The sequence below is a fragment of the Leguminivora glycinivorella genome, chromosome 14 (genome assembly GCF_023078275.1).
Source record: "Leguminivora glycinivorella isolate SPB_JAAS2020 chromosome 14, LegGlyc_1.1, whole genome shotgun sequence".
Taxonomy (NCBI): Eukaryota; Metazoa; Arthropoda; class Insecta; order Lepidoptera; family Tortricidae; genus Leguminivora; species Leguminivora glycinivorella.
Window position 1 is genome coordinate 1274780 of NC_062984.1, and position 26796 is coordinate 1301575.

Sequence of the window (26796 nt, forward strand, 5' to 3'; positions counted from 1 at the left end):
AAGTGCGCGAACTGTGAAATCGTATGGGTTGTCATGGAAACACACTTGTAATACAAGGCTTGTACCTTTCGAGAAACGGGCCACAGATCGCAAAGGATAGGAGCGAATGGAGTGTCGGAGGCCAAGATCCATTTCGGGTCACTGAGCCAGCGAAGTAAGTAAATTAATGTTAGAAAAAATTGTATTTATACTTATGTCGTATCAAGGACAACTCGACTGTACCTAACTAAAACTGTAAACGACACTATCAACCGCTGTTTCCGAACGATACCTTATCAACAAGCGGAACTCAAGGAAGAGGACGTCATATTTCATCGATAACTCTTGCGGTGAATGTAGTTTTATTTCATTTGATAACGTTTAAAACATATTGCTTAGAAACAGGCAGGTATATAAGTATGTCTCGTATTTTCACTGATTCTGTTTCTTTCAGTTTTTCATTCCATCAAATAAAATTGCCGTGAGATAATTTGACTGTGGAACTCTCTGTCATTCAGGTGATTTTTAATCCTTCGATGAAGTTTTAGAGTAGTGATGGGTAGGACATCATATTAAAATGAGTTTGTATGAGTACCTCATTTTCAAAAATGAGGTGTTACAATGTCTTACTTCAAATGAGGTGAGGTACTGGTTCATAAAATTTTACAATCGGCAATTTGATAGACTCAATCGGGCAACAAATTCTAGTATGTATATGTATACTATGTAATAACATCCTTTATACCTATTAAATTTTATTTGCAAATAAATGTTAAGAATAGAACTTGAACAACAGAAGACTGAAATATTATTTAAGAATTCCAATCGTTGTAATAAGAAACTACATAAAAAGCAAATTGAGTTGATGGTTCTATGAAACTTTTATTCTATTTTAGCTGTTGATTATTGTTATTTATCGTATGTTATATTCTTGATATCATGGTTTCATTTACAGTTTAATAATTATATATGTCAATTGAAATTGTAACCTTAAAAACTGCATATTTTTAACAAACGTGAGTTCATAATTGTTTTCTAATTAGGTACCACTTTTGCGTAAAAAGAACCAACTTACCGCTGCGGATATTCTAACAGCAATATTATAGTAAATTAAATGAACACCAACATTCTCGACGCCGATCATACTTTTGACTATATTTTTGCACGTAAAAGACACCAAAGCAGAGCCACAAGCGTATTAAATCATGTATAAAATATCACCATTATTGTATTTTGGTGTATTTATTAGTAATATCACTGTATGACACAAATAAATTTGCCACTGAACTTTGGAAACAACAAACAACTTTCACAACTTACTTTTTTCTGTCTGTGTCAACTGACAACGTCAACTGTCTAGGAATTACGTTTCGTTTCACGACTCACGTTTATTATTTGATAATGTTGTCAAAATGTGTACATATTAATAAACGATGTTATTTTTATTAACAATGTTTATATACTCCGCGTCATAAATACCTTTTTATGGATAATATTAACCCATATTGTTGTCTCAAGGAAGGCTACAACTATAACGTAAAAACAAAATAGAAATTTCTCTTCTTTATCCGTTGAACATGCAATGCGATATGATGTTAAATATTATCCACCTTAAAATATTTTCAAACTTTTAACTTAGACAAAACAACCAACGAAAATTTAACTGATATATTATAGAAATAAGTAAAAATTGCAAAAATAAAATAAACATTTGTCACTAAGAAAAAGGAGAGAAATTCAAATTCATTGAGACGCTAACTCTTCATGCTTACAAAGTTCATATTTGTTGCATTTAAAATAACAACTACACCTACATAAGAATGTAAATTTAAAAAAATTGAATAATTTAAATAATATTTCGGTCATTAATCCTGTAATGTTGTCAAGCAAACTTCATAAATGCACATTTTGAGTCGTCCTTGGTATTCAAAACGCTTCGAAAACAATTATGTCACCGTCCAGTATAAGAGAGCTCCCTTATTACAAGTGACAACAGTCATACAAATCTGTTGGTCCGATAGGTCACGTTAAACTGGTCAAGTCGGTAGCTCAAGTAATAGCATCGAAACTATCGAATGTCGAAAATCGCGCGCCATTTTGACGAGATGCTTGGATCACAACGACGCAATATGTATGAAAGCTTGCGGCGCTTAAGACTGTTTTCTTTCGAGTCACGTGTAACGTATTTTGGCGAGGCAAATTTTGAGGTATAGCGCGTGTCTGTCTCACTCACTCTTACGGTAAACCTAACTAACTGTTTCACTTTGAAAGGATTTTTGAAGTAATGTTGGTAATGTGACATTGTCGCGATGAGGTCTTCCGGTACAAAGCGATTTCCGGTACAAATCTATCGGTGGACCTTTTGTCTCGGCAATAAAGTTTGTAGTTCGGTGACAGCCTTTGAGGCTTGAGGAGCGCGAGGCGCGCGTGTGACAGATGAGTTTTTGAATGATTTGAAGTTTGTGTGTATTTGTGTGGCATGAGGTGTTTGTGTAGTGTCGACTCTCGCGAGGGAGTTTGAGAACCGCGAGGCGCGCGTGTGACAATGAGTTTTTGAATGATTTGTGTGGCATGAGGTGTTTGTGTTGTAAGACTTGCGCGCGAGGTTATGAGTTTTTACTCATTTTTGAGGTGAGGTGAGTTGAGGTGTGATGTAATACATTTTTTCCGTGTGAAGTGCTGCGACAAATCAACAATATGAGTGGTACAAATGAGGTGCCTCATGAGTGAGGAACTCAACACTATTTTAGAGAGTCTGTGTCTTAGCAGCTGTGATTGTTAAATAAATAAATAAATATTATAGGACATTCTTACACAGATTGACTGAGTCCCGCGGTAAGCTCAAGAAGGCTTGTGATACATGTACTCATACAACAATATATAAATACTTATATACATAGAAAACATCCATGATGCAGGAACAAATATCTGTTCACATCACACAAATAAATGCCCTTAACGGGATTCGAACCCGAGACCGCGGCGAAGCAGGCAGGGTCACTCACTACACTCACTACGAGCTATTAAGCCAGACCGGTCGTCAAACATCGATTCAAGTCGATTGTTATACAAATTGTATATATATTATACCTATTTATTTTCTGCTTTTTATTCTTATATTTAAAATTAGGTACTGTCTGTCTTCTAACTTGAGAACATGCATTAAATTACACCCGGTCAGATCTTCCTAGAATACCTCTATAGTGTTAAGCAAGTCTACAGGATGCTATTACTTATTTTCCTACATTGTATATTCCATTCACCAAACCATATACGTACACAACGCACAAGATTGCACGTCCGTCTTAGCCCCTAGGGCACACCACAACAGCCAAGACAACTAACCAAACATTTGTACCTTAAGGCCTTTCAATAAGGTATACGATTATTCAATAAATATTATACATACAGTAACGCTAACTATACATCGTGAACCATAATATCTTAGAAATAAGGTTTAAGTATCAGTTAACATGGTATATATGTAGTAAAGGTATTATATATGCGGAAATATATATGCGGAAAAAGTGCCAAAAACATGTATCCACAACTTTAAAGCATAAGCAATAAAGTCGTGTATACATATTTTTGGCACTTTGTCTGCATCTATATTTAATAGCTTTACTAATTACTAGCGCAAAAGCAACAACTGTCCAATAGTGGACTTTACATCTTTGTGATACGACTATAGTTAATTAATTTTGTGGTTATAGTGCATAATGAGCACCTGCAAGTAATTGATTGTTCGTAATAACGTAGTAGATCAGGCTACCCTTGTAGGTTATCTAGAATATATAATCCTTAGGTTCTACCTATATTCAGACCTCTAGCAATGGTTTAGAATTAAAAGTTGAGAAATACTGCTTTATAGCCTAGTGAGACTTGAACTCAATCACTTGTACTACCAAGACAAATTTTCCACCATATTTTCAATTGGCAGAGCGTTGTAATATAGATCTAGAGGCTTTTTCCCACCTTTTTTCACGGCCTGTGGTCTGCTTGACAACGAATCCTAAGAATTGTCAATAAACACAAGTTTTCGAAAGCGACTCCGTCCGATTTTCTAACCTAGAGAGAGGATAAGATCTTAATGATCTTATTATGAAATTAGGTCATTTCACAGTATTTCCGTTCGCCGCAATGAATGAATGTCAAATGGTTAACGTATGTTTACATTCCTAAAGCTCATTGGTAAGTAATTCAGGTTTGAATATACAATCTTTGGAATATCTAGATTGAAAGTTATATGTATAGTACCGTTTTTAGGGTTCCGTAGTCAACTAGGAACCCTTATAGTTTCGCCATGTCTGTCTGTCCGTCCGTCCGTCCGTCCGTCCGTCCGTCCGTCCGTCCGTCCGTCCGTCCGTCCGCGGATAATCTCAGTAACCGTAAGCACTAGAAAGCTGAAATTTGGTACCAATATGTACATCAATCACGCCAACAAAGTGCAAAAATAAAAAATGGAAAAAAATGTTTTATTAGGGTACCCCCCCTACATGTAAAGTGGGGGCTGATATTTTTTTTCATTCCAACCCCAACGTGTGATACATTGTTGGATAGGTATTTAAAAATGAATAAGGGTTTACTAAGATCGTTTTTTGATAATATTAATATTTTCGGAAATAATCGCTCCTAAAGGAAAAAAAAGTGCGTCCCCCCCTCTATATTTTGAACCATATGTTTCAAAAATATGAAAAAAATCACAAAAGTAGAACTTTATAAAGACTTTCTAGAAAAATTATTTTGAACTTGATAGCTTCAGTAGTTTTTGAGAAAAATACGAAAAACTACGGAACCCTACACTGAGCGTGGCCCGACACGCTCTTGGCCGGTTTTTGTAAGTTAAGTGAGGTCATGGAGGCACACGGTGTATAATTCAAATCTGCAAACGAAAACAACGAAAGTAGAACTTTCATTGTGAATTATTGTAACGTAAATTTAATTTCTCCTATTAATTGATTTATCGAGAAACGTTATTAAATTCTTAAACACATGTTCGTAGGTTGTAGTGTGTATGGGACATTCCGCAATTTTAGCATTTAACGCGAGCGAAGCCGCGGACAAAAGCTAGTTCACTATAATGATGATTCATATACTTACTCGTACTGTTTATACTAATGGTTTTATTTCATAATTACATGTAAACAATAGTAAATATAAAATACGTCTAACAATATGTAAATTCATGTTATAAATTCATTAAAAACTACACAATACTCAACTTGACATATAATTAAGTTCAATAAATCACAATACAGTTAACGAAATCATCTAACTGCGAACAAAGCAGAAGATAACATCAAAATTATCATGATAACAATAATTACACCGACAACCTAAAATGTAAAGGATCCTTATTATATAGACAGTAAGGTTGTTTGTACACATATAAATAAGCTTTGTCTGTGTTTTGAGAGTAAATGAACATACACATTCATGTTTAGGTACCAGGATAACATGGATATGCAGGAGGTGTAGGAGGTATAGTGGTGAAGTAGACTTAATACCTCCCCAAGACTACGCACATCCACCCTGCATGCGTCTGTACTTTGGGATGTACGTTGTTGTGGCCATTATGTTATGTCACAGGTCATCACGCATAACAAGCTTCTTTACTTGTAAATAAAGTTGCAATGTCCAGGATTATCTGCATAGGTAGGTTGTTATTTTATACACAGTGCCTATTACATTTGATTCAAATTCAATTATATAAAGCCTCATTTCATTAGTGGCAAAAAATTGCCACATGGAGGAATCCAATTAGTAATTAAAAGAAGTGACAATAATAAAAGTCCTCCCAAACGCATCTGTCAGCGAACTCGGACAAATAGGCGTTGGAGACAGCAGTGCGTACATAGATAGATAGATAGAATACTCTTTATTGTCACACCTCAGCAAAAGATACAGAAAAAAAGATACAGTGGAGACAAAACAAATGATTATAAATAGAGGCAGACAACAGGCGGTCTTATCGATAAAGAGCGATCTCTACCAGACAACCTACATACACACACATTGATGTTGATCAATATGCATTGTATCAATGAACATGAAGATGAAAACTAGAAAAATGCATAGCTTTTTCTACTAATGTGGCACTGGGCAGTCAAAAAGGCCTACTTGGAGAGACCGAATGGCCGCCGTCCTATGGTCAGTGCTCAGTGATCACCAAAATATCGTTGGGCAGATAGAGTGGAGGTAGACCTCCGTGAGCTCGGCGTCGGCGAAAGCTGGCGCGATACCGCTCAAGACCGAGCAAGTGGCGTGCTCTTGTGTTGGAGGCCAAAACTCATTGTGGGTTATCGCGCCAGCCAAGTAAGCAAGTTCCTAGTAATAAACTATACATAGCCAATCTAAAGTTAGCCAGTCACCGGCATAAAGAAGTGATGATTTCTGTACCTTGTCGCTCTTAATCGTTTGACAATTTCGTATGACATTTCAAACAAGACGTTAATATGACAAGGTACAGAAATCATCACTTATTTATGCCGGTGACTGGCCTTGAAGCAGCTCGCCAACTTCTAACGAATTTAGCATGCGCCATCTAACGAGCAAGGCTCTGTGAGTGGTGTGTCGAATTTGCATATAATTGTCGGATGTGAGCGCGCTTCGGTGTCGTAAATCTTGGTACAAAGGCGTTGCAAGTAAACATATATGTATGTAGGGTTTTATATTTTGAGTGTTACACACCACATAGTAAGGCAAAGTACAGTCAACCAAAATCCTAGGAAACTGTAGAACCCTGTCTCATTTAAACCGTGTTATATTTGCAATAAGAATTCACGCTGACGTTTACTGTGCAAAGGTTCGACAGTGGCCTATGATTCAAAATGGTTGACTGTACTTATTACTGGAGAAAATTTGAGCTGTACTTAGTTATATCACAGTATAATAAAGAGTACTATCGTACAGCATACTGTACCACTCCCGCTCCCGCTGAAAGTGCCGCCCTCTCTGTTACCTCAGAGTTACCGCCTGTCAAAAACGCGATCAGTCGACCTGTCATATCTTATACTATTAAACGAGCAATTCTTGTATATTTATTTATTTATTTATCTATTTATTTATTTATACCGACGATCTCGGAAACCGCTCTAACGATTTCGCTGAAATTTGTTATGTGGGGGTTTTAGTGGGTGAAAAATCGATCTAACATATCCTTAGGTCCCGGAAAACGCGAATTTTCGAGTTTTCACGCGTTTTTCTTCGCGCGCCATCTCGTGTGGAGTAGTTGTACTGTTGAGACAGAAGTCTTTCGGTCGATGTAAGTATTATTTACTTCAAAGACTAGATGGCGACACAGGTCAAGGCTAACACGAATAGAAAAATACACTGAGCTTTTGTGACGAAACGCGCGCCATCTCGTGTGGAGTAGCTGTGTTGTTAAGACTGAGAGTTCTTTCGATTGATCGATGTAGGTACTATTTATTTTCGAACTAGATGGCGACACAGGTCAAGGATACGAAACAGAACCGAGCGAAGCTCGGTCGCCCAGATATTTTCACTTACCTATATAAGCATTGTACGCGTTCACCTACACGAGCTTAATACTGTGTGCTAGGAACGCGCCTCTTTCATATATGTATGATCGCAGTGTCCGAGGTGTGGTTATTGGTTATATGTTGAGTGTTGCAAGTCATTGGTCATTAGGTAAAGTTATTAGTGGTTAAAACTTAGTTGTGTTTAGGTGTTCTGTCATCGTAAAATAGAAAAAAACTGTTAGCAATAACTTTGTAAAAAAACTGTGACTTTGCAATAGCCATGCTGTCAATGACGAAAACGAAGGTTCCTACGTAAAATACCGTACCATATTTATTATTTATGTATGAGAAGACAACCCAAAATTTGAAAAAAAATTGGTACTAAATTTAAGCACAAATTTAATGCTTTCGCTGCCTTCAAGTAAACACATAAAAACTTAAAAATGAAATAGTGTATAGTGCTGTTACTGAGTAACGTAAAAAAAAACGTGACTATTTTTCATCATCGCTCAAAATTCAGCGCTAGCTTTCAGCTGCTGAACAATTTTAACCATATAAATAACTGTAATAGGTATGACAGAAAGCTACAAATAACCCGTTTTAACAAAAAACTGTCCCATGTCCTAAGCCTAGCGCGCATAAACTCACTGCAACATACAGGATGATTCCACCCGACGGACTGATTGATAAATTGGGTTTCTATTGTTTCTACTTATTGGTATTCTAAAACGAGGTGTCCCCAATATTTATTTAATTATTGCAGGCGCCATCTTGGATTTTTTCCATTGAAATCCTTCGGATCGGATAATGTGAAAACGGACTGAGACCAAATACTGGGTTTGTATTGTTTCTAAACATTTCATGGTGATATCAACGTCAAATAATAAATATTACAAAAGGAATGATCCCCAAATACAGGTATATTATTAGCATATAAATATAATACTAAGCTGTAAATAACTTATTTTCAGAAAAACTGTCCCCTGTCCTGAGCCTAGCGCGCATAAATTCACTGTAACATACAGGGTGCTTTCACACGTCACACCTACTCGTAGTGTCATAGACTAATAAAAAAAAATGTTTATTAAAGAATGAAAGTTTAACAAATTTAATAAAAGCTTACGCAACTATGGGAACAAATCAAATTATTTTAACAAATATTTTGATTTGTGTCTAGGGGCTTCATGGCGTGAGCCCGGAGGCCCGGATTGCTAAAGACGCCGGTTCGAATCCGGCCTTCACCACTGGTGGTGTCCGTAATTTTTCCTTTAATATATGACATCTTATTTCGGTTTTTAATTAATAAAAGCTTGTAAAAAATATTTCATGGGGCTTTACCGAGATGTGCTTATCTTTGACGATTTTGTTTTAATAATCATAAAACAACAAAAATACCGATAAGATTTAGTGTTTGCTTCTTTTGTATAATTGAATATTTTAAGTTTTCGTGGGCACCCTTAAGCCTCTTCAGGTAAAGATATACAAGGTGCAAAAAATATTTGTTAAACAACAAACGGAACAAACCCCTCAGTAAAACGGCCGGCCACAGTATCTTATCTAAAGTGGTTGTGACATTGCAATATAATCCTGCTCGAGATAGTCGAGATTACGGGTGTATTAGTCTGACAAATGAATGGACATGTTTATGTAAAAAAACTAAAGTATTATACTATCGCCGCGCTACAAGTATATGTCGGCGGCCGCGAACTCGCGGCCCATTCAGTGGTGACGATCTTCGCACGGCGCAATAAAATAAAATGACGCGCAGCTGCTCGCGTGCGGATGGCGGTATTTTGTGAACATCAGAGGAGTGAGCCTTCTCTACATGTACTATTAGGTATTCTGTGGCGGAAGTTAAATATTGTAAACGAAAGTACAGGTCGGAGCGAGTTGAAGACTCGAGTCGACGAAAGTCAGGATCGACGTACTAAGTAGAAATCCGTGGTCTCTGGCTATCCCTCCAGGAAACAGGGTTGACTATATGTTTGTAGGTATGTAGTAGGTATAAAGCATAGTTGAATATACAGCGTGTGCATTGGAAATTACCCGCATGTAGGAAAACCGCAAACCAAACCAAGCCCTCCGCGTACATAGACACAAACTGTTTTATGACTTCAGTAGGTACATTTTAAACTTTTAACTATTTTAGGGCCTACGCTAGCTTACGCGGACGCCCGCCGCGTGCGCACGCTCGCGGGTCCCGCTCCGGACACCCGCCGCGAGCCAGCGAGTCCGCGACGGGCGCCCGCGACGGGCGCACGCCTTACTTAGCGCTACCAGTATAATTTTGGTTCGCAGTGTGTACAGACGTGTCCGTTAGATAATGGATTTTTTAATAATTTATTATTTGGCGAAAAAACGTCGGCAGAAACAGAAACGTCGACAGATCTCCGTGTTCCTGAATAATAGGTTCTCCACAAACCTCTAACCACGCCTTTTGACGTGCATCTCTGTCTTTATATAATTCATTTCTCATATCCCATAATACTGGTCGAGCTTGCACTTCTAATATTACGCGCTCCGTGTCGATCATTATATTGTCTCTGTCTGTACTGTCCGGCGCGTGTATCCGCGGCACGATGCGGCGCTCGACTGAATTCAAGAAACAAGTCCGCTCCGTGTGCCCGCCGCGTGCGCACGCAGCGGACACCCGCCGCCCGCCGCGCGGATGAACGTCCGTCGCACGCGCCCGCGCCAGTTAGCGGTGTCTATACAATATCTTTGAGGCGGGCGTCCGTTGCGGGTAATCCGCGTAAGCTAGCGTAGGCCCTTAACCACATTCTAATGCGTAGCACTTACGCCTTCGGACCGCATTTGCGTTTTAAAGTTGATTTATCTGATGATTTATAGCCTGGCGTGCATAGTTCTTCAGTAAATGAATGAGTACCAAAGACATAATAATATATAACTACGTATAGACAGATAAAGTCTAAGAAAAAAACGTACTTCAGTACCTTCTTAACCAAAATATAGCAGTAATAAACTCGTCCACCGATATAGCCCCTAGGTATTACAAATGCCCAAATAGGTATGGTGCCGCCACCACCACCATTATTTCCATCATAATTCCCGAGCATTTCCGTGATTCCAAATTACTCTAATGCACCTTACGTCTATCTTTACGTGCTATTACGAGTATATGCCTATTGATCGATCAGGCCGTGCTTTCTAGCCTGGAGACATTTTGCGACCAAAATTGATTTCCTACACACGAATACTTCTAACGAGTTTACACTCCAGCGAGATGAATTGAGCGAATCTACCCGATCGGGGGTGTAAAAGCGACAAGCGTGACTGCACAGTCGCTGCCAGCTATAAAGGTACGTAGCAACGTAGCCGAATGGCACAAACGCTTACGAAACGAAACGCTCGTATATATCTATCTCTAACGCTCTTGCGTATTGGCGCGACAGAGCCAGACTACCTTTCGCGGCGTTTCGTTTTCGATTCGCGTCGCAGATAAGCCATTTGGCTACGGGGCCTGAAGTGACAATCGTTGACGATAGGTGGCGATACGAACGCGCATTACATAAGAGCGATAGGGAGAGATATAGCTACGATACGCTCACTAACCTAGACTAGGTACCCTATTTAGGTTTCATTCGTCAACACTTTCGAGGCTGGGTGAAATTGAGAAGCATTTCGACGAAACTTATAATGTCGACAGTGAAAACAAGCTACAGGTTATTCAGATCACTTTTGCTAATGATTGCTTTTCAAAAACGATCTACCTACTATCCTTTACTAGCTTATAAACTACCAGCAGTTAAACCCATTACCAGGCCATTCGATTTCGTGAAATTCGTTCAATAATATCTCCACTAAATACTAGCGATTTAAATTCTACTAACAGAATCGACAACAAGTGGTCACTACCACTAGTTTTAAAATGACTAGCCGTTCTTTTTCAAAAATAGCATTCCTGCGTTCGAAATTCAAAAATCGATCCCCAGGGGTTGTACAATTTCTGTTTCACACTTGAAGTTTGCATTGCGAAGTAAGAGTGAGAGAAGTGGTAATGTGGTACCGCTCGCTCGTCATTGTTTTGCGCAAAATATCTAATTATAGCTAATTAGTAGCTATTAAAACTGCGAAAGCTTAATGTGCATTTTAATTTAAACTCGTCAATACTTGAACAGGACATTTGATGTAGAGAAATTAAAGAAACATGTATTAACATAAAAGTATACAGCTTATACAAGTACAGTGTCCCACAAAACAGTTTCCACGATTTGACTGTGGGATCGTGCAGTCTCTGCTCTCTTATATTATGAAATAATGAGAAAGCGAGGGAAGGCCTTTGCCCAGCAGTAGGACACAAAAGAGGCTAATTAAAAAAAAATCTATATCATTAAAATACTTATGATAATTTCTATACGCAATTTACGAGGTAACTACGCAGCATTTTACCAAATTTAACTTTGTTGGCTTGGATTCCTGTCTGATGTCAGTTGAAATTAAATGTTTAAATTTAAACACGCTAGGTCCAAGAGCGTGGCTAGATTTTAACCAGATTAAATTTGATATTTTACACCAACTTGCCTTCCCTCCCAGCCCGTAGGCTACCCTTGATAGAAACTGGATGGAGAATTTAAATTGACATTTTCGCCGTGAGCATTCAGCTAAGAGAAATCGGCATTAAACGAATTACAATGCGGTATGCCAATGGTACGCCAAGAGGCATTTCCTGGCATACAAAGGTACTGGAAGATCTTGATTACGCCGATGACATCGTGCTGATTTCGCCATCTTTAGCCCATCTAAAAGCGAAACTTGAGAGTCTTCAAGAGGAAGCTGAAGCCATGGGCCTGCGAATCAACCGACGGAAGACTGTCAATATGCGAGTACAATCAGCTTGTAAGGAACCTTTGTTGCTCAAAAACGACCGCCTTGAATCAGTCTCCAAGTTTGATGTACCTCGGCAGTACACTGTCGCGTCAGGGAGGTGCAGACGATGACGTCGAGAGCAGAATTAAGAAGGCAAAAGCTGCATTTGCTCAACTCAAGCCTGTTTGGGATTCAAACGTGCTTACTCGCCGCGTGAAAATCTCCCTCTTCGAATCTATTGTCAAGACCGTGCTTCTCTTCGGCTGTGAGACATGGAGAGTGACAAAGGGGCTGACGCACAAACTTCAAGTGTTTGTCAATAAGTCCCTCCGGTCGATCCTCCGTATCTTCTGGCCGAAAACTATAAGAAATGAGAATCTGTGGAGTATGTGCCGACAACCTCCGATCGCCCAGGAAGTGGCTCAGCGGAAATGGAGATGGATCGGTCATACCCTTCGAAGAGGAGCTACCAACAGCGCCAGTATCGCGTTTGAGTGGCGGCCTCAAGGAGGAAAGAGGGCCCGCAAACGCCCCGTACACACCTGGAGGCGGAGCGTTGAGAACGAGCTGAGGGAATATGGACTGAGCTGGAACGAGGCCAAGGCGGTGGCTCAAGATAGAAAGGCGTGGAAGGATCTTGTGGAGGCCCTATGCACCTATGGGGTGCCTTAGGACATACAACAACAACAATGCGGTATATACATATATGTATATAGTAAACGGCAAACAAGTATGTAAGTAAAACTCTCTGCAGTGAAGTGTAAGTGTAACCATGCAGTATTTACTCGTATTTCACATTTGTACATAATATCTATGCAATAATCGAAGAAATTATCAATAGCTATTTATCTTTATTATTGTTTATCATTATCGTCGAAAGCATACATAAGTTCTGATAGTCAAAATGCGTTTCGATCAAGATTAAACCTAGATTATTATTTTTTATTAAACAATGCTCGCAGTTCGCACTTTCCGAAGAGAAGTACATTAATTAAGATTTACCTATCAATGAAAATGTTTGATAACTTTATCATGTACATTTTATATGATAAAATTTTCAAACATTTTCATACACACACCTCGATCCTAATATCTATTCAGGAAATATAAAAAGGTGCATACAATAGAAGCCCTATTTTTTAATTTTCTAGATGCTCAACTAGAAAATTACTAAAAACAAGCATCACTAAAAACCGCATTTTGTACGAAAACCGAACAGGAACCTAGAATAAAAATCTGTTTACTTCGTTTCCTATTGACTCAGCGTTCATATTTCACCTCGCGTGACCAAGGCGATAACCACGATTTCGTTACCAACCCGCAATCAATTAAACACAAACATGCTGATTTACCATTTCGAAAGCTGATTTTCGTCTATAACACTCGATAAATCACCATGTAAAAAAATATTTAAAAAAATCTATTAAAATTTGGAACGGCAAACAAATCACCCCGTATGTCAATGCCATAAATGGCATAAATTGCCGTTTTCCTTTTTCAATATACTTTTTTTTTCCATCAAGCGCATCGTAGTAAATACATAGTGCTACTAGGATAGCAGAATGTATAGAGAGATATAGCATACGAGCGACACGAGTTTTGTGCGTGCTAGATACGCTATACCTACTGTATACGTGTGTGCAGAATTACTGCCAACGCCTACAAAACACTTTCTAATCGAATGGTTTGAATAACCAGTATAAAGCGTTGAATAATAACGTGCATTTCTCATATACATTTAGGTCATATAAGAGTGGTTTTAATATTCCCTATAGCTTTTAAGTGAATGGAATGCGTGGGCAGGTAGCGGTATCAAACGTATTGAGCGTCGCTAACCGAACAAAATATCAGTCAAGTACCAGGCTCACATAAAAGTGAATGAGCTGCGAACGTAGAATAACATAGTATGTTATCGTGCTGTGTGGCATTAATATAGCTCTTGTATGTTTCGGAAATATAGCTGCCATTTATAAACGACGGTACGGATATTCCAATAGGTGTGGCGAACGACGAATGAAAATATCAGTATCAGATTCCCTTTCTAGACTTTTGTCGATCTAGATAATGTATTATGTATTGTAACTCGATCCTAGCCACTTGAAACAGATGTGTGCTTGTTCAAAACAGAAATAATATCATAGTTTTGTACAGTCAGCAACAAAGCTATGAATACAGCCAAAGTGCCAATAATATGTATACATAACATATTTTAGGCACTTTGTCTTCACAGCTTGGTTGCTGACTTGACTGTACAATCTTCAAAGGTAAGGGGGCGTCCATTAATCACGTCATACTGTATAACCTAGGTACTTACCCAGGTCGTGCAAGCGTTGCTGCGCGTCCTTCTGTGAAAGGGCCGCCAGTAGTCCTGCGTCACCCACTCGCTGCCGCGCCACCGCGATGCCAACGGGAATCGAACCTGCACCAAAATCGTCATTGAAGTCTAATCTGTAGACGGGAGGGAACGGGAGAAGGTAATGCCAGTGGCGGTGCGGATCTAACCTATCCTCGTAAGACTCTGTTTATCCGATTTAGAACTTTCTTTTATTTTTTCAAGAGTTTAAAACTTTAAAATTCGAATATAATTGTGTACTTATTTTGTACTACAAGAACGCCGGGACTTGGGGTCCCCCCCCCACATCTAGCGTCTCGCGAGCGTAATAGCGTCGGGCTAGCTGTATGGAAAAAGACGCCTTGTCGACGTTGCGTCGACGTCGCGCCAACGCGGCGTCAGGCTTTGCCATACAGTTGACCCGAACGCTACGCTCGCAAGACGCTAGATGTGGGGGGGACCCTACGTAATGTGATGCTCCCACGATGCTCCGTAGGACAGTTCTCTCTCAATCCTACTTTTGGTAATTATGTAATGAATATAAAAACTAATTGTGGAAATATGTAGGTACCCAAAAACCTACCCGAAAATGTCCATTTCGCACTTTTGCGAAAAGGACGTATTGCACCGACGCTACTGACTATCACTCTAGTGTGCTAGGCTCAATGGACATAATGTTGTATATTTACTCGTTTAGTATGTACGTGGTATGTACCGACTGTGCCGGCCACAGGAGATTAAAAACCAAAAGTCATCCGGCTTCCATTGATTACAATTCGATTCCCACACACACAATAGGTACTACGCCTATCTCCAAAACACCACAACGACCAACCAGTTTTCCGAAAGAAACGTACACACTCAAAGAAAGTGCGTAAGGGACGGTCGACATCAAAACAATATCCACATTATAGCACCTTACGCCTTGGTGATAAGGCGAAAATTGTATACATCTTTATGATTGGGTAACAGGCTTTGTTGAAGACACACATCGCCGTCTCGCATACTACCATTCTCTGTCTACCAGGAGGTTAGGAGCGTTTGAAGTAAAATTAGAATATTCTGAATTCTTAGGCGCCTAGATACCATCATTGACAACTATCTATATCTATGTATTTGTGAATCATTAAATTCATAATGTGTAGTGAGAAGATCGATAAGGCACACAAATAGGAGCAGCGAGTAAAGTACATAATACTATCGAATAATTAATAATTATACAACATTCAAACAGTGGGTCTCAACTCTCAAGTGTCTCAACGACAGTCGTCAGACCTATCATTTCGCTTACGCTTATCAACAAACTACTTCTTTGGTCTCAACTCCTTAGGTTTCTATAAGAAAATATAAACGAATAATTTACGAAGACTATCTATATGAATATGAAGAGCAGAAGGTTGTTATGTGCTTTGAGTTTCAGGCTGGATTCATATTCTGTGTTCATAGCGTTACCCCTCAGAGATTCCCACTTCCACTCAAACGATTGAAAGACACCTTGCTTTTACAAATATGGAGCAGAGTAACAGAGCTGACATTAGTTAAGGTTAACCACTAGGATCACATGAGCAGTAGCGATCACAAAAGATCAGCAAGCGGCTCATGAGAGTCATGAGCTTGACTTGTCTCTTACAAATGTTTCACACAAGAAGTACCAGTATAGCAGATTCTGGTTTCTCTGGCTTGACAGCTACCAGTTCATACAACATGTATTGAGGTTCGTGCTTCACTTGCACACTTGCAAGTTTCACTTCACTTGCGTGCCCCGCTTGCACGTTTTGAGTAGATTAGCCCCGGGGTTGATGACAGCTGGCATTCGATAACGTTGACTACCAGGATCACATGAGTAGTAGTGGTCACAAGAGACAAGACGTACCATTATTGAGCGACGCAGGTATGGCTGGCTCTGGTTTCGTCCCAGGCGAAGCTTGCTCCAGCTTGACAGCCACCAGTTCAGACAGCATGTGTTGCGGTTCCCGCTTCACTTGCACTTGCACGTTTTGACCGGCAACCCCCAGCCAGGTGACGGGGTTTGTGCGGCTGCAACCGCCGTCCGCGTGGACGATCTGTGGGGAAAATGAGATTAGTTTGATGAATAACAAATTACATTCAAGGGAAACTTGTAGCGCGTAATCGGCGTAATATAACAAAAGGATAATGCTAGCGGAAATTACTAAAGTTTTTATAAAGAATGGGGACCTAACAAGATTATAATCGCTGGCAGAAAACGCCGTATGGTAATTGCTTCCTAAGATAACTACAGATAATTTCTTCGTTTGGCGTTTGTCTTGATTATAATCATCATGGATTTGGTAGTGGACAATGATTATTAAGGCACGTATTACAAGACCTCTTGGCTTGGTCTTTATGGTCAAAGGCTGCATGGCGCTTATTCCTTCTAGAAGTTGCCGCTGGTCACAAGAGAAAGAGGGACAGATAGCGTTAGAAAGAGAGAATCATACCTTTTTCGGAGAATTAGTGAGGCACGTATTACAAGCCCTCTTGGCTTGTTCCGTCTTTATAGTCAAAGGCTGCATGACGCTTATTCCTTCTAGAAGTTGCCGCTGGTCACCAGGGCAGCAGAGGTTGTCGGGAATACATTTGGCGAGTTTGCTCTCTTCCATTTTATTCGGGTCCCTGGGGGGGAAATAATGGCATCTGTGTAATAAGTGACGCTGGTAGTAAATTGGAGCGGATTATTCAGAAGCGTATCGGCATGAAATAGTTATTTGTTTTACAAGGGGGCAAAGTAGTTGTTTAACCGCACGTGCCAATATTGATACCCGAGCAAGCGAAAGATTCCAATATTGAACCGCGAGCGTAGCGAGTGGTTCAAAAAGTGGAATCTTGAGCGTTGCGAGGGTTTCAAGGCACGAAGGTTAAACAAACTTTGCCACCGAGTGAAACACAAAATTTTTCACCACACCAACTCAAACAAAATAATGACTATAAAACATGAAACTAAATCAAATCCATCAATTTATTCAATATTTATGATTCAGAATCATCATTTATAGGTAAATTCTACCCGCCAGCATAAGACATCAAGTTAAAATTTGTATGAAATTACTTTGCACTCTTGTGGATAAAATGCAATTTTGCTATCTGTTTTCGAATAGCAAAGAATGCCTTTATTAGTTGGTGTGGTGAAAATGAAATTACTGTCAACTCCTATCTTTTATGCAAAATTTTCAATCGAATTCAGAAAAATTCAATCCCGTTCGAAGCTTACGTCAGTGTTTTTCAACCTGTGTTTCTCGACGGTTACTCGCAAGTAACTTCTCAGAGTCATAACGCGATAAGCAGTATTCAATAGTGAAAAGATTCTAAATCTAAACCAAGCGTCGCGTCGCAACTCACGACATGGAAAACATACAGTACAGCTTCCCGGCTCCGTCCATCAGAAAAATGATAAACACACCTTGGCTAGAAAATAAGAAAGTCTCAAATGTTAATTACGTGTGATCTGAGAGTCTAAGACATATCTTACTTTAACCCCCCCCCCCCCCCCTACACCAAGCGTCTCGCGAGCGTAGCATCGGGCCAACTGTATGGAAATGACGCCACGTCAGGCTTTTCCATAAAGTTGGCCCGACATATTACGCTCGCGAGGCGCTAGATGTGTGGGGTTCCTTACTGGTCTAGGTATGTAATCTACTATAATGGCTATGAAATGGTGACTTACTTGTCCAGCAACAACCTCGAGTTCAGCTCCAGTAGGGGGGAGTTGGGAGGGGGCGTGGGCACGCCGAATGTGGACAGCGACGTCGAGAACAGACTCTCGGTGGTCACTGCGAACAAAATGTGGGGTTAAAATGAATAGTGCCAATTTTTTCAATTATTTTTACAATACAGTCACCGGCATAAATATGTGATGATTTCTATACCTTGTCACATTAAAGTCTTGTTTGAGATGTCATACGAAATTGTCAAACGATGTAAAGCTATGTATATGGCGCGACATTACCGGTGGTCTATCCTCCTCAGTCCTGGTAGCATTTGTTTTGTTTTTAATTTGGAACCTTTTAATACTCAAAAAAAGTTCAAAATACATTTTGAATGTTACTTACAAAATTTTGTGCATGAGGGGTGAGGAGGCTATATCGAAACTTTGTCAAAAAAGCTTTACAAAACGTTTATACAAGTTGTACAATACACGTGGGACGAGGTAATTTGCAACAATTGCAATGCAACCCATGTCGATTTGAAACAGTCCCTTAGGTCGTGTTTTTATTTATTGTGCCTAATAATACTTGTATTATTTTAATTCCGTTATAGACAATATTGCTTTTTGATTAATTAAAAAAATGTTTTTAGTTTTTAAATTAAATGACTGTGACGTACGGACAGACAAGTGGACGAATGAAAACTCGCAAACCCCGTGTTTGCGTGACAAAATTATAATGGAATGTTAAAATTTTCCTTATTGGCCACGTACCTGACCAAAAAAATGTAGAATTTTAAGCTCTCACCCAAGAATTTCAAAGGGTCATAGCCGTCATAGGTCAACATTTGAGAAACACTGACCTAAGATTTCATATTGTGTAGTTTCAAATTCGATACATCTGCTGCACAACGCAATACTTCTATACAATTAATCTATCTCTTCGAATTGAAACCCTATTTCAAGCGCTTTAAAAATTCCATTAACATAAACAAGTAACCGCCGAAAGTGGTCATTGGCACCGAGTCCAAACTTTCAATTGTCACTTCGTACTTATGGGCCCCTGGTACCTCGGATTGGGAAAGTATCGAAAAAAAGTTTGACTGCGTGACGTCATGTTTGTGATTAACGGTATGGGTTGTTCATTTTGTTTGAATATGGACTTCATTGCTATAGTATTAAAGTCTACTGTATACTGATGTTAAAGTTAACAGGGGTAATATGACTGGGCATTGATCATAACATTGGTGAACTCACGTTTTTAGCTGAACCGAATTTTAAGATCAACATGAATACCTGAATAAAAGATAAACTTTGATATTTTTTTAAACACCACGTGGTGACACTGACAAACAGGCCTACTGCCTGCCTGATGGTAAGTACTGACTGTAGCCTATGGACGCCTATAGAGGTGTCACTTGCGCGTTGCCGACTGTTTAGACACCTGTACATTCCTTTTTTGAATTGTACGATTTATTTATTAATATCTGGGCAACCGAGCTTCGCTCGGTTCTGTTTCGTATCCTTGACATGTGTCGCCATCTAGTTCAAAAATTAATAGTACCTACATCGAGCGAAAGAATTCTCAGCCTTAACAACACAACTACTCCACACGAGATGGCGCGCATTTCGCCACAAAAACTCAAATAGTGTATTTTCTATTCGTTTTAGCCTTGACCTGTGTCGCCATCTAGTGTTTGCAATAAATAGTTACATCGACCGAAAGAATTCTGTCTTAACAGTACAACTACTGCACACGAGATGGCGCGCGAAGAAAAACGCATGAAAACTCGAAAATTCGCGTTTTCCGGGACCTAAGGATAAGTTAGACCGATTTTTCACCCCCAAAAACCCCCACATAACAAAGGGCCTGGCCGGACTGCCATGGTAAAATCGCCCCTGGCTAAATATGAAATATTGATATGCAGGATTATTCGTATTGTTACTACATGTACTACTACTGGATATTATGCCTCAAACTGTTTCCGTTTACGAAAAAAAAAAAAAAAAAAAATTTTGTTTTTTATTTTTTTCTTTAAAACCGCGTATCCGATTGAGTTGTTCTTTGGATATTTTATAGATATATTAGGGATACATCAATAAAAAAAAAATTAACTTCCTGACTTTTTGTTAAGTACATTTTTTTTTTAATTTATGTTTTAAATATTTTTTTTACCACATACGAGTTAGCGACACCTACTATATTTTTATATAATAATCGCCATTTTATACTCTATTACATATATTTTTATCAAAAATATTAGTTTGGATCAACAATGTCAAAATAAGTTATTTATATATTACTAGTATTACCCTTTAGTACGTTGCTCCTGGAAAGTGATGTATGAAAATTTTGGCATAATTAATGGAAGATTTTTTTTTAATTGGGATATGTAGATTATAGGCCGAAGTTATTTTTCATCAACCCTCCCCACCCCTCCCCCCTCTGCGTCACCCCTCTACCCCCCCTTAAAGAGCCGAAAATGCGATTTTTCTCGATTTCTGACAAAACCGATGAAAATACAGAAAAAGCGTGTAGGAACGAAGTAATCCTTAATAAATTTACTACAAATCTCTCATAAACACTTTAGTACTAGCACTTATAGTTTTCGCGCAATCCGTCACGAAAGTTGCTCCTTTCTGCAATTTTCTTTAAAGAATATTAAAGTGTTGTCCCAAAATGCTTACGAAATTTGTTTGATACGACTAAAATATTGTAAACTCATGACTATAATAAAATTAAGGGGATAAATCACTACCATGGTTGGGACTTGAACTCACGGCTTCCGGATAGAAACTCGAGGGCTCTACCAACTGAGCCACCAAAAGCTCATCCCTAGTTTCTAGCGAATCTTTCAGCTTTCTACTATATGAATCAATGGTACCCCTAGCGCCCTAGCGTCATTTATCTATCATATCTATCAATCTAGAGGCCGTGAGTTCAAGTTTTTCCCCTGAAATTCATTCTGAGTTTATAATATTTTAGTACTATCAAACCGACGATTTCGTAAGCATTTAAGGAGAAAACTTATCATTCATTAAAGAAAATTGCAGAAAGGAGCAACTTTCGTGATGGATTGCGCGAAAACTATAAGTGCTAGCACTAAAATGTTTATGAGAGATTTGTAGTAAATTCATTAAGGATTACTTCGTTCCTACACGCTTTTTCTGTATCTTCATCGGTTTTGTCAGAAATCGAGAAAAATCGCATTTTCGGCTCTTTAAGGGGTGGTAGAGGGGTGACGCAGTGGGGGGTGGGGTGGGGAGGGTTGATGAAAAATAACTTCGGCCTATAATCTACATATCCCAATTAAAAAAAAATCTTCCATTAATTATGCCAAAATTTTCATACATCACTTTCCAGGAGCAACGTACTAAAGGGTAATACTAGTAATATATAAATAACTTATTTTGACATTGTTGATCCAAACTAATATTTTTGATAAAAATATATGTAATAGAGTATAAAATGGCGATTATTATATAAAAATATAGTAGGTGTCGCTAACTCGTATGTGGTAAAAAAAAATATTTAAAACATAAATTAAAAAAAAAATGTACTTAACAAAAAGTCAGGAAGTTAATTTTTTTTTATTGATGTATCCCTAATATATCTATAAAATATCCAAAGAACAACTCAATCGGATACGCGGTTTTAAAGAAAAAAATAAAAAACAAAATTTCTTTTTTTTAATTTTTTTCGTAAACGGAAACAGTTTGAGGCATAATATCCAGTAGTAGTACATGTAGTAACAATACGAATAATCCTGCATATCAATATTTCATATTTAGCCAGGGGCGATTTTACCATGGCAGTCCGGCCAGGCCCTTTCTGCGAAATCGTTAGAGCGGTTTCCGAGATCGTCAGTGTAAATAAATAAATAAATAAATAAATAAATAAATAAATAAATATACAAGAATTGCTCGTTTAAAAGTATAAGATAAGATTTAGAGTGGACAGTGCACATTAAGAATTACCTTAAATCACCCACTATCACTACATAGTATAAAACAAAGTCGCTTTCTCTGTCCCTATGTCACATAATCTAAAACTAAATAAATCTTTAAAACTACGCAATGGATTTTGATGCGGTTTTTTTTAATAGATAGAGTGATTGTAGAGGAAGGTTTACATGTAGGTATAGTACCCGTGCGAAGCCGGGGCGGGTAGCTAGTAGTTAATATAACTGTCAGAAATCAGAATTATAGCAAGAACGAGTAAATTGTGTAGCTTATTTGTAAGTTAAAAATAAAAATAGCATAGAATTAGATGCCGTGGCGTTTCCAAGAACCGCGTCAGACATCTGTTATAACGCTTTAACTAGACTTATAATAACTGTATAGTAGTGTATACTTGTATAGTATACAGATATAGGCTCAGAGCTATCCTCGGAAACAGGCAATTCAATCGATGGAATCAGCAGGATGGAATCGATGGAGGGTGACTTAGCGGAAATCCATGTTAATCAAGATCTAGCTAGACGATTACTTTACTAATCCGCGAATGGCAAAGTTCTAACGCATAATAACATTCTATTCACGGATTAGCAAAGCCATCTTCTAGATTTAGATTAACTGGTAATTTACTTCGATTGAAATTTCCATTGTAACCCTTTTCCCTCCACACATTTCACCAGAACATTAATTTGAGTTAACAACGAGTAATAACAAAAACGATAGATTTTAAATACTAACTAGAAAGGTTTCATTGTCTTTCTAATTAGAAAATCAATGAATTAGATAACATTTTCTGAAATATCCTTTAACAAATGCGCCCAGAATAAACAAAATTACTAAATCTCCAAGTCAAATTACAAATTAGTATGCAGGGAGGTGTCAAGCTAATAATGTCGATAACTATAAAAACTGTCACGGAAAAAATATCAAGGGAATTTTTTTGTCAAGGTAGCTCTGATCTGATTTACCTACTGAGTGAGAATGAGAGCATTTTTTTATATTATTTAACTGGGCTTACTCATAATGGCCACTGACTAGTAGACATTTATGTACGGTAAGCAAAACTATAAATTTTTCAATAAATTGTAACTACACAGACACATATTGGTCTACATATATGTCGCCGGCAGCGATACGCATCACGACTCACGTACGGGTGTCGGGAAGATTCGTGTTATTTGCATTTGGACTGATTGGGCTATTATCTTTTTGTATGGTTTGAAAATTGCTTTACATTGCTTAGCTCATAGCTCGTACCTCTTCCTGCTTATTATGGACGCCTGGTCGTCGGACATACAGGAGGAGGTTTTCGCCGATGACATTGTGCTTGTCGGTGAAGACGGACACGAGGTACAGAGCAGACTCGAGACATGGCGGCAAAGACTGGAGAATGTTGGCTTGAAGATCAGCAGATCTAAAACAGAACATATGTTCTGTGATTTCGGCGGTCTCTCTAGTTTTGCTGCCATAGAACTCGATGGCACTTTATTGCCGGTCTGCTCGGACTTCAAGTACCTTGGTTCGCTCGTACAGTGCCATGGCGATATCGACCGGGACGTGAAAAACCGGATTAGCACAGGGTGGATGAAATGGCGACAGGTTACGGGGACCATTTGCGACACCCGGATGCCTCTTCGATTGAAGGGTAAAATTTATAAATCCATCATCAGACCTGTCGTCATGTATGGATCAGAGTGCTGGGCTAAAGGTGATGATGGATGGAAAAAGGTTGCATGTAACAGAGATGAGAATGTTAAGATGGATGTGTGGCGTGACAAGAATGGATAAGATAAAGAATGAGTATATAAGAGGAAGCCTGAAAGTTGCATCGATAGTAGAAAAAGTAAGAGCGAATCGTCTGGCATGGTATGGGCATGTGATGCGAAGGGATGAAAGTCATGTAACGAGAAAGGCATTGCGAATGTGCGTGGAAGGAAGTAACGGGAGAGGAAAACCGAGGAAAGATGATATGAAGCGAAAGCAAGTGAATGATGAGATGACGGATGATAGGGAGGTATGGAAGCGGAAGACATGCTGCGCCAACCCCAAATAAATGGGATAAGGGCAAGCGAATGATGATTACTTACATAATAGCTCATGGATTATTGGATTGTAAGACTTGTAAGAATTGCGTTAGACGTTTTAATTTTCGTACATTATTGTGTGTGATCATTGAATTTTCAAATTTTTGTGCTAGCTCTGAGTATAAGTATCTGCAGGGTGTGTGTATCTCATATATTAGTACATAATTCTATTTAGAAATTATTTAACAAAAGCTACAAGATTAAGCAAGTTTACGGGCCGTGCGAGTTTTGCATATTTTAATGTTTTAGATAGGTACCTTTTTGTGAAGCTAGCTCTGGGTCTACGTATCGGTGTTGGGGAGATTCCTATTATTTGCATTTGGACTGATTGGCCTATTACCATTTTGTATTGTTTGGTAATTTCTTAACTTAGTCGATTGTTTCTCAGGAGTGCTAAATTGTGCCGTGGTAACCAATCAAGAATTCACTTTTATAACATGCAATATGTAAAACAAAAACACGTATTTTTTCTTATACTTTTAAAATTTCCCACGATAAATGGTGTCGTGATAACCAATTATTAATTCACTTTCAAAAAGTGCAATATGTAAAACAAAAACACGCAGTGTTTTCTATAGTTGATAGAATTTTCCATACGTTTAGATATATGTACATATGTACTTATCAGCAATATGTGTAATTTAATTTATTATACATGTATGTAGGTTAATTATTACGATACAAGTGAGGAAAAGAGAATTTCGAAAAGAGTGGCGATGAATTAAAACACGATTGCAGGGATTGTTTTTTGTATAGAAAAGTATTTTTGCTATAAAACAACATACATCTACACACACATAATATATAATCTACACACACACAACATATATCTTTATGGACTGTCAAATTACCGTATTTCCATTAGTCATTTTTAAGCCTAAGGCATAGTCGAGCAATTTTTATGGCACCTCCATCTAGTTATTACTGACAAATAATTAAGTATATATTCATCATCATCATCATCATATCAGTCCTTTATCGCCCACTGCTGAGCATAGGCCTCTCTTCTAGAACGCCACTTGTCCCGGTCCTGGGCTAGTCTCATCCGTCTCTATCCGTTTGTTTTACATTCAGACCAGATATTATTTCTTTATAATTTCACTGCAAGTGTCAATTTCCATTCCCAGGCCGCCCCTTGATCAAAACATCACTATACGCGCCACATGTGCGCAAGAGCTCACAATGACACCTCATAATTACTCAGAAAACCAAAATATTGCTCAAAACTCAACTTTATCCCTTTGGCTTAAGAACGATGTTTTAAATGGGGTCGTTCTGTATACGGTCAGCTACATAAATATCTATCTATACGCCAGAAATTTTGAACCTTCTTCCCCAGTAATAAGTTTCGATAATTATACATATTTATAGACGTGACTGTACAAATGCTTAACGATAATTGCTCAAAACTGAACTGTATCCCTTTCGCTTAAGTTTCACTTTGTCAAAAAATTATACTTTTGTACAAAAATGCTAGACTTTATCCTTCTTATAATAAGCTTAAAAATATGGTGGGCAGATAAGTCGTTTCGTCTTTGAGTTCAGTTAGCAACCAAGCTGTGAATACCAAGTGCCAAAAATATGAATACACACTTTAATGTACAGGCAACAAAGTTCTGTAAACATCTTTTTGGCACTTCGGCGGTGTTCATAGCTTGGTTGCTGACGGTACGTTATCCCCCAGGGCCCAACGCAAATAGAAGAGTCCCCGGGCGTGACGTCATTTAGGGACACAGAGGGGAGACTCTACTCATATAATTGATATCTTAATGACGTATTGTACAAAATCTGAGGATTACAAGCTACTGATGTTGTAAGAAATGATTTACTTTGTATTTTCAAGGAAACAAAAGAACGAGTCACGAGGCACACTTTTTATCCGAATACTCTAGATAGTACATGGCACAATGTTGAGGGGCTGAAAAGAAGAGATGCCTTTGCCCAGCAATGGGATACCAAAGCTAAGGAAATATGGCATCTTCTTCTTATTTCAGTAAATTAATTATTAACCAGCAGAAACGTTCGCTAACGAATCTCTACATTATTACACCACCCCAAGGCGTGCATAAGGAAAGAAATTGAAAGACTTGCGAGGGTCCCGCGGGGTTTCCGTAGCTCCATTGGTAAAGAGCTATGCACGGATTGCAGATAATGCAGGTTCAAGTCCCGCCGGAAGCGTAATTTTTTTATTTTTTCCTTCCATTTAAAAATGTAATTTCAGTTTTTAAATACTTAATAGTTAAAAATATATACCTTTGTGTAGCGTGGGTCGGTTGCCCTGCGGAAACAGCGAGTACAGCGGAAACCTGGATACACCTGGAAATGGAGACAGATTTTAGTCTGAAACTCTGAAATAAATTAAATACTATAATTTTGAAGAGATTTCACTCCAGCTGAGCAAGCAAGCAAGAATGCTTGGCCACTGAAGAGGTGACTAAGGAGATGTAGCTTTTTCCATCAGAGAGGGTCCTTGAA

General features: G+C 38.6%; 1 protein-coding gene across 1 annotated transcript in view; it reads right to left on the reverse strand.

The window, feature by feature from the left end:
* Positions 1–26796, reverse strand: part of LOC125233469 — a 190570-nt gene that overhangs the window by 55998 nt on the left and 107776 nt on the right. Inside the window, 5 exon segments of the mRNA XM_048139507.1 lie at positions 14602–14706; positions 16493–16682; positions 17079–17253; positions 18302–18407; positions 26575–26637. Of these exon segments, the coding sequence (XP_047995464.1) occupies positions 14602–14706; positions 16493–16682; positions 17079–17253; positions 18302–18407; positions 26575–26637 (639 nt within the window).